The sequence below is a fragment of the Pristiophorus japonicus genome, chromosome 11 (assembly GCF_044704955.1).
Source record: "Pristiophorus japonicus isolate sPriJap1 chromosome 11, sPriJap1.hap1, whole genome shotgun sequence".
NCBI classification, from domain to species: Eukaryota; Metazoa; Chordata; class Chondrichthyes; family Pristiophoridae; genus Pristiophorus; species Pristiophorus japonicus.
Window position 1 is genome coordinate 82,842,290 of NC_091987.1, and position 15,243 is coordinate 82,857,532.

General features: G+C 42.3%; 1 protein-coding gene across 1 annotated transcript in view; it reads right to left on the reverse strand.

Annotated features, from left to right (window-relative positions):
• Positions 1-13,714: 13,714 nt before the first annotated feature.
• Positions 13,715-15,243, reverse strand: part of zpld1a (zona pellucida-like domain containing 1a) — a 47,849-nt gene continuing 46,320 nt past the window's right edge. The window contains exon 10 of the mRNA XM_070892986.1: positions 13,715-13,887. Coding sequence (XP_070749087.1) covers positions 13,715-13,887 — 173 coding nt within the window. The remainder of the gene's footprint in view (positions 13,888-15,243) is intronic.

A 15,243-nucleotide genomic window follows, 5' to 3' on the forward strand; every position in this document is an offset into this window, starting at 1 on the left:
TTGCAGACCAGCTGAACGTTGAGGGAGTGGTAGCCTTTTCGATTGTGAAACACTTGCGAAACACCTCTCCCTTGTGAGACGGGACCCGGAATGCCACAGACGTACAATCAAAGGCCCACTGAAACATGGGGAAGCCCACTATCGGGAGAGGCGGGACCCGGAATGCCACATACGTACAATCAAAGGCCCACTGAACCATGGGGAAGCCCACTATCCTGGCGAAGCCACGGGAGCACTCATCCTGGCTCTGCCTGGACATGCTGAACTTTATGTAGTCCATGCATCGGCTGTAGAGAGTGTCGGTCACCTGGTGAATGCAGCAATGTACTGCAAACTGTGAGATGTTGCATATATCACCTATAGGAGCCTGGAAAGAGCTGGTAGCATAGAGGTTGAGGGCTACTGTCACCTTCACTGGCTCTGACAGCGAGGTCCTGGTGCCGATGTCAGCTTTGAGATCTGTGTGCAGGAGGTGGCAGAGCACGGTGACCACCTCCTTACGGAACCGCAGCCTTCTTATGCGCAGCTCCTCAGACATATCAAGATAAGAATAATGCACATGGTAAACCCTGCATGTGTACAGCCTCCTTCCCCGAGGTCTGGAGCCTCTCCTCTGACGTGGACCCACATTGGCCTGACGCCGTCTCTGTAGCCGGTGCCTTTGAAGTCTTCGCTGCAGGACAACGTGGTGTGCCATCACTTCCCCCATTAAGTCGCAGAAGTTAGTCGCGATATACTAGTCGCCAATGGATGCGACCTGAAACCCAGCAATGTTTGTGAAATGCTAGTTGTGAAGCTGAGTAGTCGCAGCATGCCAACACCTACGCACTCTGCGAGGAGAGAACGCAGCACTGACCGCGACTGCAACTCCCTTTAACTACCGCCTCAGAATCTTCACATTGATTTGTGAACGTCAACTTTTTGTGGCGTATTCCCCGCCAGCCGGTAAGTGAGGCAGCAAAAGTGAATTTGGCGACACTGGCGCTAAGGAGGCGATGCACGTGTATTGACATCGGGATTTCCATGGTGGTAGTCGGCGAGGCAGCAAATCTTTACGCCCTTGAAAAAGCACAACCGCTTTCCCCATCAGGCGGCACCCTCGCCTAACGCTGCTGCCCAGCCGTTTACACCCTGTTGCTGCCTCACCCAGGCAGTATCAGCTGGCAGTAGCAACCGAATCTCGACCCCTAAGACTCTTAGAGCTAGAAATTCCTGGGTGATCTGATAGAGGTTTTTAAGATTATGAAAGGGTTTGATAAGGTAGACGTAGAGAAGATGCTTCTACTTGTAGGGAGACCAGAACTAGGGGGCCATAAATATAAGACAGTCACTAATAAATCCAATAGGGAATTCAGGAGAAGCTTCTTTGCCACAAGGAATAGTTGAGGCGAATAACATAGATGCATTTAAGGGTAAGCTAAATAAAGACATGAGGGAGAAAGGAATAGAAGGATATGTTGATGGGGATAGATGGAGTAGGTTTGTGTGGTGCATGGACCTGTTGCGCCGAATGGCCTGTTTCTGGGCGGTGACACTATGTCTATACTTCAGTGTGCCTATTTCAAAGGTAAATTTCACAGATAAGTCTGCATGATTGATCTGATCTCAAATCCATTTTAGAACAGTCTGTTGACATAAACAGTCTTAGTTGCTTACTTCAAAGATACTTTCCACCAACAAGACTTCATGGCAGAATTAGAATAAAAGGCCGCCCATTTAAAGCAGAGATGAGGAGAAATTTCTTCTCTTAGAGGGTTGTAACTCTGTGGAATTCGCTGCCACAGCTGGGACATTGAATAAATTTAAGACAGAGATAGACAGTTTCTTAAATGATAAGGGAATGAGGGGTTATGGGAAGCAGGCGGGGAAGTGGACCTGAGTCCATGATCGGATCAGCCATGATCATATTAAATGGCGGAGCAGGCTCGAGGGGGCCGTATGGCCTACTCCTGCTCCTATTTCTTATGATCAATCTGTTCTTGAATCCTTTGAAGACCAGTTTTATTGACCAACTTATTTAACTAAACAGTTCCTCTACACCATAGTTAATTGATCCCTCTGCCTATGCTTATTACACTAATCACTAAAGTTATACATTAATCACTTATAGACACATAGACACATAGAAATTAGGTGCAGGAGCAGGCCATTTGGCCCTTCGAGCCTGCACCGCCATTTAATAAGATCATGGCTGATCATTCAACCTCAGTACCCCTTTTCTGCTTTCTCTCCATACCCCTTGATCCCTTTGGCCATAAGGGCCATATCTAACTCCCTTTTGAATATATCTAACGAACTGGCCTCAACAACTTTCTGCGGTAGAGAATTCCACAGGTTAACCACTCTCTGAGTGAAGAAGTTTCTTCTCATCTCGGTCATAAATGGCTTACCACTTATTCTTAGACTGTGAGCCCTGGTTCTGGAACTCTCCAGCAACGGGAACATTCTTCTTCCTGCCTCTAACCTGTCCAATCCCGTCAGAATTTTTTCCTTTTTCTATGAGATCCCCTCTCATTCTTCTAAACTCCAGTGGCTACAAGCCCAGTTGATCTCGTCTCTTCTCATATGTCAGTCCTGCCATCCCAGGAATCAATCTGGTGAACCTCAATCTGGTGTACTCCCTCAATGGCACGAACGTCCTTCCTCAGATTAGGAGACCAAAACTGAACACAATATTCCAGGTGTGGCCTCACTAAGGCCCTGTACAACTGCAGTAAGACCTCCCTGCTCCTATACTCAAATCCCCTAGCTATGAAGGCCAACATGTCATTTGCCTTCTTCACTGCCTGCTGTACCTGCATGCCAAACTTCAATGACTGATGTACCATGACACCCAGGTCTCGTTGCACCTCCCCTTTTCCTAATCTGTCACCATTCAGATAGTATTCTGTCTTCCTGTTTTTGCCACCAAAGTGGATAACCTCACATTTATCCACATTATACTGCATCTGCCATGCATTTGCCCACTCACCTAACCTGTCCAGGTCACCCTGCAGTCTCTTAGCATCCTCCTCACAGCTCACACCGCCACCCAGCTTAGTGTCATCTGCAAACTTGGAGATATTACATTCAATTCCTTCATCTAAATCATTGATGTATATTATGGCCGATGTTGTCCCACTCACTATTTCCTTGCACAAGCATTTCTTGTAGAGAATAATCAGACATTTCGAGCAGAACATTATCCATCCTTCCTTCTTATGGCAGTCTGCTGTTATCCTGTTTATCTCAGAAAGCCTGTTGCTCTGTGATACAGGTCAGTTCGATTATTAACCCTTAACTTTCCAACATGTCCAAAAATATCAAGGATGCACTGCACATGATTTTCCATCCATATGTTTTAGTGCACATTCAGAAAATCTTTAATAGTTGTTGGGCATTATTATTTCAGATAGCATTTAGGCTGTTGGAATTTCCAATCATAACACTAAGTGCAAAAGTTTAGTGACAGGCTAAAATCATTGTACTGCTTGAATCATAGACCAGTAAGGTTCTTTTATAAAAGAGTGCTGATCAGCTTCATTACAATTTTTTTTATGGAGGATTGTGTAGTTCGTGTTCTATTTAGATTACATTACATGTGTTATTTTGAGAAACTATGTAATTTAATATTTCTTTTGTCCTCTTTATTCACTTGCTTTTCAATTTGGCCTGTTTTGTATAAATAAAAAGGGTCAGACAATATATGTCACTTCACAATAGGAGATATGATCATCATATTGCAAATGATCCCTAAACAGCTGTAGCACATGATGCTTAAACTTATATTCTCTGTTTCCTTACTATTGGTTTCCAATCTTTCTTGCTTGGTTCTAAGTGGAGCTCCTGTATTACAGCCAACACAAAGTCAATAGAAGTGGCGGCAGAGTGTAAGCTTAGTAATCAGAAAAAGAAATCACACAATACCTTACTTAGTCTCACAATTAAAAGTGCTGCACAGTTTCTTATTTTTAAAAAATAGATAGATTTAATGAACATGTTAATGCTGATATTGCGTAGAATTATTTCATTCCATTGATTCTTTATCCAATTTAACTTGTCAACGCTTCTTCTATAATAAAAACAGAAAATGCTAGAAATGCTAGGCAGCATATGTGGAGAGAGAAACAGAGTTAATGTTTCAGGTCGATGACTCTTCATCAGAACTGGAAAAAGTTAAGAGATGTAACAGGTTTTTAAGCAAGTGGAAGAGCAGGATATGTGGAACATTCTTTGTTTCAGTCCTACTCAGGTCCCCTCCCTCACCTCTTTTTCTGGTACATTGATGACTTTATCAGTGCAGTTTCCTGCTCTCGCCCTGAACTAGAAAATTTAATTCACTTTGAACCCAGTTTCCACGCATCCCTCACCTTCACATGGTCCATCTCTGACTCATCTCTTCCCTTCCTCGACTTCTCTGTCTCCATTTCTGGGAATAGGCTGTAGACATACATTCATCATAAGCCCACTGACTCCCACAGCTACCTGGACTACACTTTCTCCCACCCCGCTTCCTGTAAGGACTCCATTCCATTCTCCCAGTTACTCCACCTCCGTCGTATCTGTTCTGATGATGCCACCTTCCATATTAGTGCCGCTGACATGTCTTCCTTTTTCCTCAACCGAGGTTTCCCCTCTACCATTGTTGACATGGCCCTCGACCCTGTCCATTCTATTTCCCGCACTTCTGCTCTCACCTCTTCCCCTCCCTCCCAGAACCACGATAGGGTTCCCCTTGTCCTCACCTTTCACTCCACCAGCCCCCACGTTCAACGGATCATCCTCTGCAATTTCCGCCACCTCCAGCATGATCCCACCACCAAACACATCTTCCCCTCCCCTCCCCTCTCAGCATTCCGAAGGGACCACTCCCTCTGCGATACCCTGGTCCATTCCGCAGTCACCCCCCGCACTCCCTCCCCCTCCCTCGGCACCTTCCCGTGGAAGCGCAGGAGATGAAACACCTGCCCTTTTACCTCCTCCCTTCCCACTGTCCAGGGCCCCAAACACTCCTTCCAGGTGAAACAGTGATTTACTTGTACTTCTTTCAATTTGATATATCACTGCTCACGATGTGGTCTCTTCTACACTGGGTGACCGCTTTGCAGAACACCTCCATTCAGTCCGTAAGCGTGACCCCGAGCTTCCGATTGCCTGTAACTTTAATTCTCTGCTCCACTCCCACTCTGTCCTTGGTCTCTTACACTGTTCTAATGAAGCTCACTGTAAGCTCGAGGAACAGCACCTCATCTTTTTTTTAGGCACTTTACAGCCTTCTGGACTCAACATCGAGTTTAACAATTTCAGACCGTAACCCCTGTCCTTATATTTTTTTCTCTGTTTTTCCCCTCTCTTTCCCATGGTAGCTCTTGATGATTTTTCCATTCACACCCTGTCTAGACTCATCTTTGGTTTCTTAACTTGCCCATTACCATCTCCTTTTGCGTTACACCATCATCCCTTTTACCTCTGAATCTCTTCTGCCTTCCATCATGTCACAGACCTTCCCTTTTGTTCTTTCCTCCCCCCTCCCCTTTCCCTGCTCCTACACATGCTTAAAAACCTGTTACATCTCTAGCTTTTTCCAGTTCTGATGAAGGGTCATCGAGCTGAAACGTTAATTTTGTTTCTCTCTCTACAGCTGCTGCCTGACCTGCCGAGTATTTCCAGCATTTTCTGTTTTTATTTCAGATTCCATCATCCGTAGTATTTTTTTTTTGTAACGCTTCTTTCAAAGCTGACTGGGAAAGCCTGTAGTTAGTCGGAACCTGGCATATTTGGGTAGTGTCTGGTAGAACTCACAAGGAAATTTGTGGGTGTCTGGTAGAACTCACAAGGAAATTTGGATCTGTTGTGATAGTTCTCAAAATTCCAGCAGATTTGTTACTTGTAGTTCCTTTTGACAATTCCAATGAGAAAGAAGAGCAGAAGAAGGGCAAAACTTTTTTGGGGAGGATTAGAATCTTAGAACGACTGGATAGCTGCACATGTTACGCTCCATCAGATTTTCCACTCCATTCTGCCACCAGTGCAGCCATGCAAATGAAAGAATTAGGGCAGGATGGCTTCATCCGCCTTAAATACCATCATTTGCATCCACTAAATTTCCCACTCAACTTGCTGACCGTAATGCCAAAGGCAGCAGTTGTTTCTTAAAGGGAAACTGCAAACCTAAATGAAAGCAGTCAATACTTCAGGCAGCTGCAACATTTGTTTCTCTTGGGATATCTTGAAAATGTTTCTTGGGATACCACTTTGCATTTTGCAGAATGAAGACACTTACTCACCTTTAAGTGCACTCTGCCTTCCTCCATCCCCACCACAACGTTTCTGAGCTTCCATTGGTGCTTCTGCCCTATTGTTGGTGTGATTCATGACCATGTCTCACCCAGCATTATTCAATTGAGCTGACCCAGAACTTTTGGCAGAATCTGTTTCCATAACAGCCCTGCCCCACTATACTTTCAGCAGCAGATCACAGGACTTGGAATTTCAGGGCCATTTTTTTTAAGAAGCAGTATACTTTTAACCAGCATTTGGTGTTTGGAAATACTAATATTGCGAGTCAATCATTAACGGTCTATGATTATTGACACACAGAGGTCAGCCACTTCACTTATTCCTGCCATTGTGGGAGCACCGAGAAAGACAAGGTCCATCATTTGCCTTCTAGCATCCTAGTAGTTGCATGATACAATGCTAATGGAGTTGTTGACTAATCGTGGCAATTAGTCTACAACAGACCCAGAAATGACACAAGGAAAGCCCCAATGGTGGAGGACTTTGGGGCCACAGGTCCAAACTCCTCCCAAGCATCATACACTTATCAAATATCATGCCTCCGATTAACCAAATACTGTATCCCAAAATGCTATCGAATTTGCATTTGAATGAATCAATACTAACTGCTTCCATCATCTACCTAGGGAGTTTGTTCCACAGATTGACCATTTGCTCACTGAAATATTGTTTCTGCAGATTAGTTTTTAATTTACCCACTTTCAGGCTGTGCCCTCTGGTTCTACTGGTCTGAACTTGTCATGATCTACATTAAGGGCCCAAACTTGGTCAAAGCCAAGGCCTGCCCAAGTACTGCCCAAAGGACCGTGATGGCTGGCGAGAGACCGAGCGGTACTTTGCCAGGAAGATTGCTCTGAAGGAGATGGCAGTACTGTCTGGTGGCAAAATAGCGGATTACGCTGTCAGTCTGGGTGGCAGCGGGCGGGTGCTCCCAATCTCGGCGACAAATGCGATCCTCGCCATAGTGCCGCCCGAGGATTGAGCCAGGCCTAGGGAGGGGGGGGGAAAGACCTAAAAATAAAAATCTTTAAAAAAAAACACCGGAACACCTTCAGGGGACCCCATACAAATAAATCACTGGAAAAAAAATTAAAAGATGTTCACTAACCTTTTTTTGCAGGTCTTCTTACTGACTGTCGGGGTGAGACCTGCCTCCACGCAACGGTCCACCCCCTGCTGTCGCCGACTCTCGCCGACTCCTGCCTGGAGGAATCTGCCAGCTCAGCAGGCGGGAGGACACTCACACGACTTGGCTGCCAGCGGCCGTCAGCGGGTGGTTCCCGGCAGTTTTTCGCTCCCGCTGGCTGCAGACCTGGAGGAATCTGTCACTGAGGGGAGTCTGACGAAAAGACTCGGCGGCAGCCGGCGGCAGTGGGCGGTAAGGCCACCAATTTTGGGCCCAAGGATTTTAATCCCTTTAGAATCCTAAAAACAGCTATCATACCCACGCTCAAATTCCCCTTTCCCAATGAGAACATGCTCCATTTATATAATTGCTCCTCTTAACCAATCCCTCCATCCCCTCAATCATTCTGTTGCTCTCTTCTGTATTCTTTCAATAGCTGTAATATCCTTTTTGAACTGTGGGAAGTTATATAATTAAGAAAGCTTGCAGCTGGCCTTGTTACACCAATAGATAACATTCCCATGGTGCCTCTTTGTCTTCTTCTAATTCTATCAACATTATATGGTAAGGGGTGTGGGAGATGATGGTATGGAAGCAATGTTCCCTTTAAGCAACGCAGCTACGTGCACAGTGCTCTGCAACTTCCGCACAGCCGTCTCATCAGCATTTAAATAGGAAAAACCGTGCATGCATGGTATTTTGAATGAGCTGCACAGTCCCAAATAAAAATTAAAGGGAACATTGTACGGAAGCAATTTAAGGGATTGTTGTAAGTATCCTAGCCAATATTTATCCCTCAATCAACATCACTAAAAAAAAAATTATTTGGTCATGATCACATTGTTGTTTGTGGGAACTACTGTGCGCAGTTTAGCTGCTGCATTTCCTACAATTGCACTTAATTGGCTGTAAAGCGCTTTTGGAAGTCTGGTGGTCATGAAAGGCCCTATATAAAATGCAAGTCTTTCTATCTTTCTTTTTATGTGGCCTGATGCTAATGCACCTTGTGGAGTACTTGCCATTTTGGAACGAAGCCAATAGATATTTTTCATTTATTATTAATTGCTGAAATCAATTTAAAGCTCGTCAAATTCACATAGAGCATAAGAGAAAGAGGATTGGGTTAAAGATTTGCAGAAGGACAGATCAGTTACACAACTGGACACCAACAGCAACAACTTGCATTCATATAGCACCTTTAACGTAGTAAAATGTCCCAAGATGCTTCACAGGGGCGATATCAGAGAACATTTGGCACGTAAATGGCACATGAAATTTAATGCTGACTAATATAAAGTTTTACATATTGGGTAAAATAAACAATAAATGGAATAGAATGAGCACAGGGAAAATTAGAAAGGAACTTAAGAATTATAGTAGACAATGTGTGGACAATTTGGCAAAACAATTAAGAAATAATTTGAATGTAGGGATATGTAACCAGTACAAACTAGAGAGGTTACACTAATGTTGTACATTACATTGTTAAGACCACTTTTGGAGTAAAATGATCTGGTCTCCATACAATAAAAAGATTACATGTGACACCATACAACAAAAAGGAGTGTGTGTGACAACAGGTTGCATAGTATTCATCACAAGCAGGAAGTCATATTCAGAACACTTTACAGTTGGAAGGACAAGTATGCGGAATGGGAGGGAGAAGTGATAAATTGAGATGATTAGGGTAGGGGACTTAAGTACATTGGAAGTGAAAGGTTTTGAGGAAGTTTTTGAAAACAGACATGGAGTTGGCAATGCGGTCAGAGCTAGGCAGGGAGTTGAGGACAGGAACACAAGGTTTTGCGTGCAGAGCAGGTGAGGTAGGGTTGATGGCGGGCAAATTTGTAGAGTTGGAAGAAAGCGGCCTTCATAATTGAATAGATGTGGAGGAAGGAGCTGAGCGACTGGGTCAAGAAATATGTCAAGGTTCCATACAGCTTGATTGGCAGCTGGGAGTTTTGGTGGTGTCAAGGCTAAAGGCATGTAGGTACTGGAAATAATCAAAAAGAATGGCTTCAGTTTTGCTGACATTAAACTAGTTGAATGTTGGGCTTATCCAAATCTTACTGTTGAATAGGTAGTTAGAGAGTAGGCAGATGGAGAAGGATAAGCTAGATTGTGTAGCATAAATGTGGAATCTGTCCCCTTGCTTCTATCAACAATGAGAGCATGTAAACAGTTCAGAAGAAGGGACCAAAGAGGGACTCCCAGATGACACTACAGGAAGAGAAGTGGAAGCCTGTTTTGTGACAGGAACACGCAGAGCCTGATGAGAATCGTGCAATGGAGGTGAATTGCAGAGAAGAGAGGGTGGAGTGGTCAACTGTGCTAAAGACAGCAGAAAGTTCAAGGAGGATGAAGATAAAACAGAGGGCCATAGGAACATGCAGACAGGGTGTTGTTTGTGACTTTGACCAGGGCAGACTCTGCTGTGGCAGGTTGGAAACCACAATGGAGCATCTCAAATAAGGAAAGTCGGGAGTCTAAAATGTAAAGTGAGACAACAAAGGGGCAGATTTTGCGCATGCGTTAAATCCCAAACTTGCGATCTGTCAAGGTAAGTTTGCATTCTTTTTGCAGGTCAGAAGCGTGCGATCTGTCAAGGTAAGTTTGCATTCTTTTTGCAGGTCAGAAGCGTACTCCATAGCTACACCAGGGGACATAAATTTAAATTAGCGAAAGGTCAATTTAGGAATAGATATTGGGAAAAACTTCTTTACTGAAGGAGTGATAAATGTTTGGAATAATCTCCCAGGGAAGGTAGTAAAGAGAAACACTAGATACATTCAAAATGCAGTTAGATGGCAGGCTGGGAGAGTTAGGATGCCAGAGGGTCAAAGTTTGATGGGGTGAGTGGACCTTCCTTGCCTTTGACTGATGTTCCTATTTGTCATCTCCATGTTTGCTGCAGAATATTAGTTATCACTAAGCACTGATAAATAAGAAAAACATTAACAGGATTTGTCTACAATCTTCCCAGTTCATAAATTTACAGTTCATATGTTATCTGCAGGTCTTTTCCATAAGGGATTGCCATCACTTAGTATAACGTGGAAGTATTCTTCTTCTCTCACTCCCAATACCTGTCACCTTGACTTATAGGCATGTATAAGCAAAGAAAGAGCTTGCATTTATATAGCAACTTGTCACACAAGATGGACTGTTGGATAGTAATTTTAGGTAAATGCAATAACTTAGAATGAAAAGGGTTAATTAGGGTAACAGCAGAATTTGATGAAGTTCGATAGTGTAATGTTGCAAATGCTGGTTTTGTGTATCACAAGGTCATTGAGTATATTGTAACTGAGTGAAAGTTTAACTATTTGTTCGAGAAACATAACAATGTTGTTTTAAACCACAATATTGTGAAATAGCTAAACAATGTCTGGAATGTTGATGGCACCACATGAGAAAGAAGCCTGTGGGAACAAATAAGATAGAGTGCAAATGTCCTTGTGGGAAATGCTGATGTTGGATGCATGAAAGAGATCTGTGGACTTGTAAGTTGAAAGACTTCCAAAATCGAACAGTTATCAGAACGAAAAAGAATATGCTGGATGAAAGATAGTTGATATTTACCAATGTTGATTGCAAGGACACTAGATTATTAAGTCAGCAACAGGGGCGCCATCTGTCCAGACAGATGTATTAAGGTTTATGCAAAGTCTGGGAAACAAAACATACAGCAGTGATAACCAAGGTTATAAAGGGAATGGGTTTACACCGAGCTGGGGAGCTACAGTGAATCTTCCAAAGAAGAAAGAAGCCTCAGTTGGCATATTTCCTTGGACAGAGATAATAATGTTTCCTATTGTTAAGGTTGCCTCCTGTTGATATGTGGTGCAATATCCTCTCACTGCAGTCACTACTTGCTGGTATATTTGAAGTCTGTCATAAATAAAGAATAAATTAATTCGACAGTCCTGAACCCAAATTATATTTAGAGACACGGGAGAGCACTTCGCTATCAGGACAACCCAAAGTGCTTTAAAATCAATGGATTACTTTTGAAGAGCAGCCACTGTTGCGATGTATAGAAAGAAAATGAGCTAAATAATTGCCAAATGTTGTAAAGTGATGCAAGAAAAGGCAGGCTGAGACATTTTCTTTAGGTACAATTTATTATATAAAGGTCTTATGAATGACAATGTCATCAGAGTACAGCCCTGCAGTGCACATTGTTACTGAGGTATTGAAAATCAAGAGAATGATGTGTTTCAAACTCATTCACTGGAGTTAAGCTATACACAGATTGTTGTGAGTTAATGTTACAGATCATTATTCCACTAGTGGGCGATCAGAACTAAGTAGCCCATCTCTCAGGAGATGCTACTCTTTACACTATGAATATCTTATACTCACAACATACTGGATAACTCCAACAACTCGTGGACTACTGGAACATTCTGAGTGTTTGTTTCTGACAGGAAAATCTGTTCTGTTTATGTGTTTACATTTTCCTCAATGCTAGAAAAAGGACCTTATCTTCAGGCTTCTCATTTGGCAGCGCTGCTTGTGAATGGACTTTTTGCACAGGTTGAGCTTATTTGGGATGTTGATATTTTCAGTGTGTTGAATTGTACATCCACAGTCTGCCCGGCAGACTATTTTCAAAACTAACAATTGTGAAAAAGTGACCCAGATCAATTTTAACATATTAAAAAATATTTGTAGAAATGAACAAAAGCAAATTGCAGCTAGTGTTGCAGTTAGTGTTGGATAAGGCACTTGAAAGTAATAGGCAATGCATAATTTTCAATATCCAGATAAAGCAGCGAATCGTTGAAGAAAAGTTAATAGAGTGCTAGGAGAGCTTTGATAATTTTATATAAAATTTAATATAAAATTTTAATGATGACAAACTGTGGGGCGCCCAACTTCCTGATATGAACTTTTGGTGGGCAAGGATCACCATCACGAGCACAATTTTGGGAAATGACCCCCGTATAGGTAGGATATAGAGTAAATTCACTGATCCTGCACTCTGAGTGAGGAGGTTCATTCCAAGAGCCAGATAGTCAGTGCTGCAATGTTGTATCCCTACTTCCAATGTGCTGACAGCTAAGCTGGGACCTTGGCTGATTTTCTTTTCTCTTTTCAGGTAAAGCTTTTTAGCTTTAATTTCTTGCAGATAGAATTATATAGGGATAGCATTTAGTCTCGGGCAGTGGCGCAAAACAAGCAGCCAATTTCGTACTCTGCCCATTTTTCTTTTCCATTATTAAATACGACTTCCTTACAGTAAAATCTTAGCACATTAAAGTTTGCAATAAACAGGAATGAATTGAACTACATGTTATTTACATGTCCCGTTTTCTTAGAAATGCCTAACATGGACCCAGCAACACTGCTTATAAAGAATTGAGACTTGGTGACATGTTCATGTAGTACTGATAGAATCTCTCAGACAGCAAAAGAAAACAAAATATGTGGACATTTGCATAATGACGATATTTCAAACTGTAGTATGAAAATTACACGTTTGTAGATGTTTCCAACAAACTGGGTGATACCATGAGTTCCTTCACCGACCTGTTGCATCTGGGATTTGGGTTCAAATCCAGCCTAGACTGATGTGATAAAAATCTCCTTTAACTGTTGGCGTTTAAAGGTCTAAATAAAATGAGTTTTGGTAGTCTCAATCCAATTCTAGTGGGCCTGGATCCACAACACAAAGCTGTTCTCCATTTGGCACAAAAATGACAACCTCACTCAAAGGGGCCACTGCTATGGAAAATGGAAATATCATACTGATCCAGAGGGGAGTGTTTTTTCAGACCTGGGAATGCTTGATGCTAACACTGGGTGCCTGAAATAGGAAAGTGATCCATTACCCTGTGCTAACATTCCTTAGCTTGATAACTATAAAAGTTTCATCAAAAAGGTCTGTAAATATCATAAATGCACAACAGGCTCACCATTTCTCCTCTCCCTTCCATCGTTAAGTTTAATGCGTAGTTGGGTTCAACTACCAGGATTATATCATGCTGATACTCTCATTATTGCTAACACCTCAGGTTACTGTCAGATCTGTATGGCCTTTCTACCCTCTGCCAACCCAGCTCATGCCCAAGAAATGAGGCACATTCATTAAAATATCACTGAAGGTTTTGTGTGAAGAATGTGTTCTTTTCTGATACTGTTGTATGGTAGGAAATATAAATGAACTGGATTATAAAAACATCTAGAAGGCCTATACTAGATTCTTAGAATAAAAAAACTCAGAACTTCCTGCCCTAGAATAGAGTAATCAGGAAATATGCTATCCATCTGTATAAGAAAACAATTCTAATTATCCAGATCTAACTAGTTAAAAACAGGATTTCTGATTCCAGATAAAGCATTACTATTTTGCCATTTCCTATTAAGAATGACAGAGATTATAAAAAAGGAAATGCTCATCACACCCAGAATAACAATTCCAGAAACTAATGCACTTGTCACAGAGTTGAAATGAAAGGTAGATTTTCCCATGTTGCCTGAAAAGAAAATGTAAAATAGGTCAGAATTTTACCAATTGTAAAATATTTGTTTATCTAATAGTAAAGTATGTTGCGTTGTTTTGAATAAGATTCTACTTCAGTATTAGTAACTTCACTTTGAGGCATAAGTGCTACTTTTTATCTATATAGTCTAGAGAGACCTGATCCAAGCATGACTTAAAGAGGGTAATGTTCTGAGTGTATGTCGGCATCAAGGAAACTTGCACATATTTGGAAAATTTAAGTTATAGTTAGAGACTGTTTGCCAAGTTCTTCTCTCCTGTTGATTGTAGACAGATCTGGGATGGGCAGGGCCAGCAAACTGCTCGAGCCACACTCTGCGCATCCCATCCCCTCCTCATGCAGCTCCATTTTTTACTCCCTGGACCTGTCAGCAGAGAGTATGGACGGGTCTATTACAATTAATGAGCATCAGGAAAATATGTTCCCCAATGTATTTTTAAAGATTTGCTTAGTTAGAATGTTAGGCACAAAGGAGGCCTGTTAGACCTACAATTCTGGTATGGATTAGGAATTCAGAGATAACCTTTTTTGTTTCCTAAGTCAGTGCAAACGCTCACAGGCTGAATAGGAGACTACAAAGTTCAAATTTTGCAGGCAGTTCAGAGGTTGCCTGCATTCATTTGAGGCAGGTCTCAGAGCTCTACTGCAGCAAAACTCCTACTACTCTGCTGTGACTTCCCTGCAGAATTCAGGAACCTGCCTCCAAAACATTAATGTTCTCATGTTGGAGTCAGGGGTCCATTCCTGTGGTAGGCAGCAGGTCTGCCCTTTTCCCTCACCCTGTCCTTGGAGATGTGCCAAATCAAAGGAGGATGGAAAATTTTGGCCAATGATTCAACCCTAATCGCAGCAATTAATATGCAAGAAAATACTGTTAAGTGACAGATAGGTTGGATGGCACATGCAATTGGCGAGAGGAGTGAAGAAACTGTGATTTAGTAAAATATCCAAATTAATTACTATTGTATCAAATTTAAACACAGTTTTTGTGTTAACTTCTTGAATTCCAAAACAAACATAGAAATCTTTTGAAGGCAGGGAGGAAGATAGGAAGGCAGTATGGCTTTAGGAAGAAATTATAGAGGGCAAGAATGTAGTGACTGAATGATTGACCACTGATGGTGGAGCAAAAAGAGTGAGGAACAAGCAGTAATCTTGAGTCAGAGGAGTAGCGGGTTCAGGCACGTAGATGTAAGTTGAGGACATCACTCAGATATAGCGCAGTAAGGTCACGGAGGCTTTATAGACAAGAATCTTTGGGGGAGAAATTGGCCTGGCTTGCGCCTCCCATTAGCACTGGTGGGGATGGTAACTGGCACTAAGGGGTTA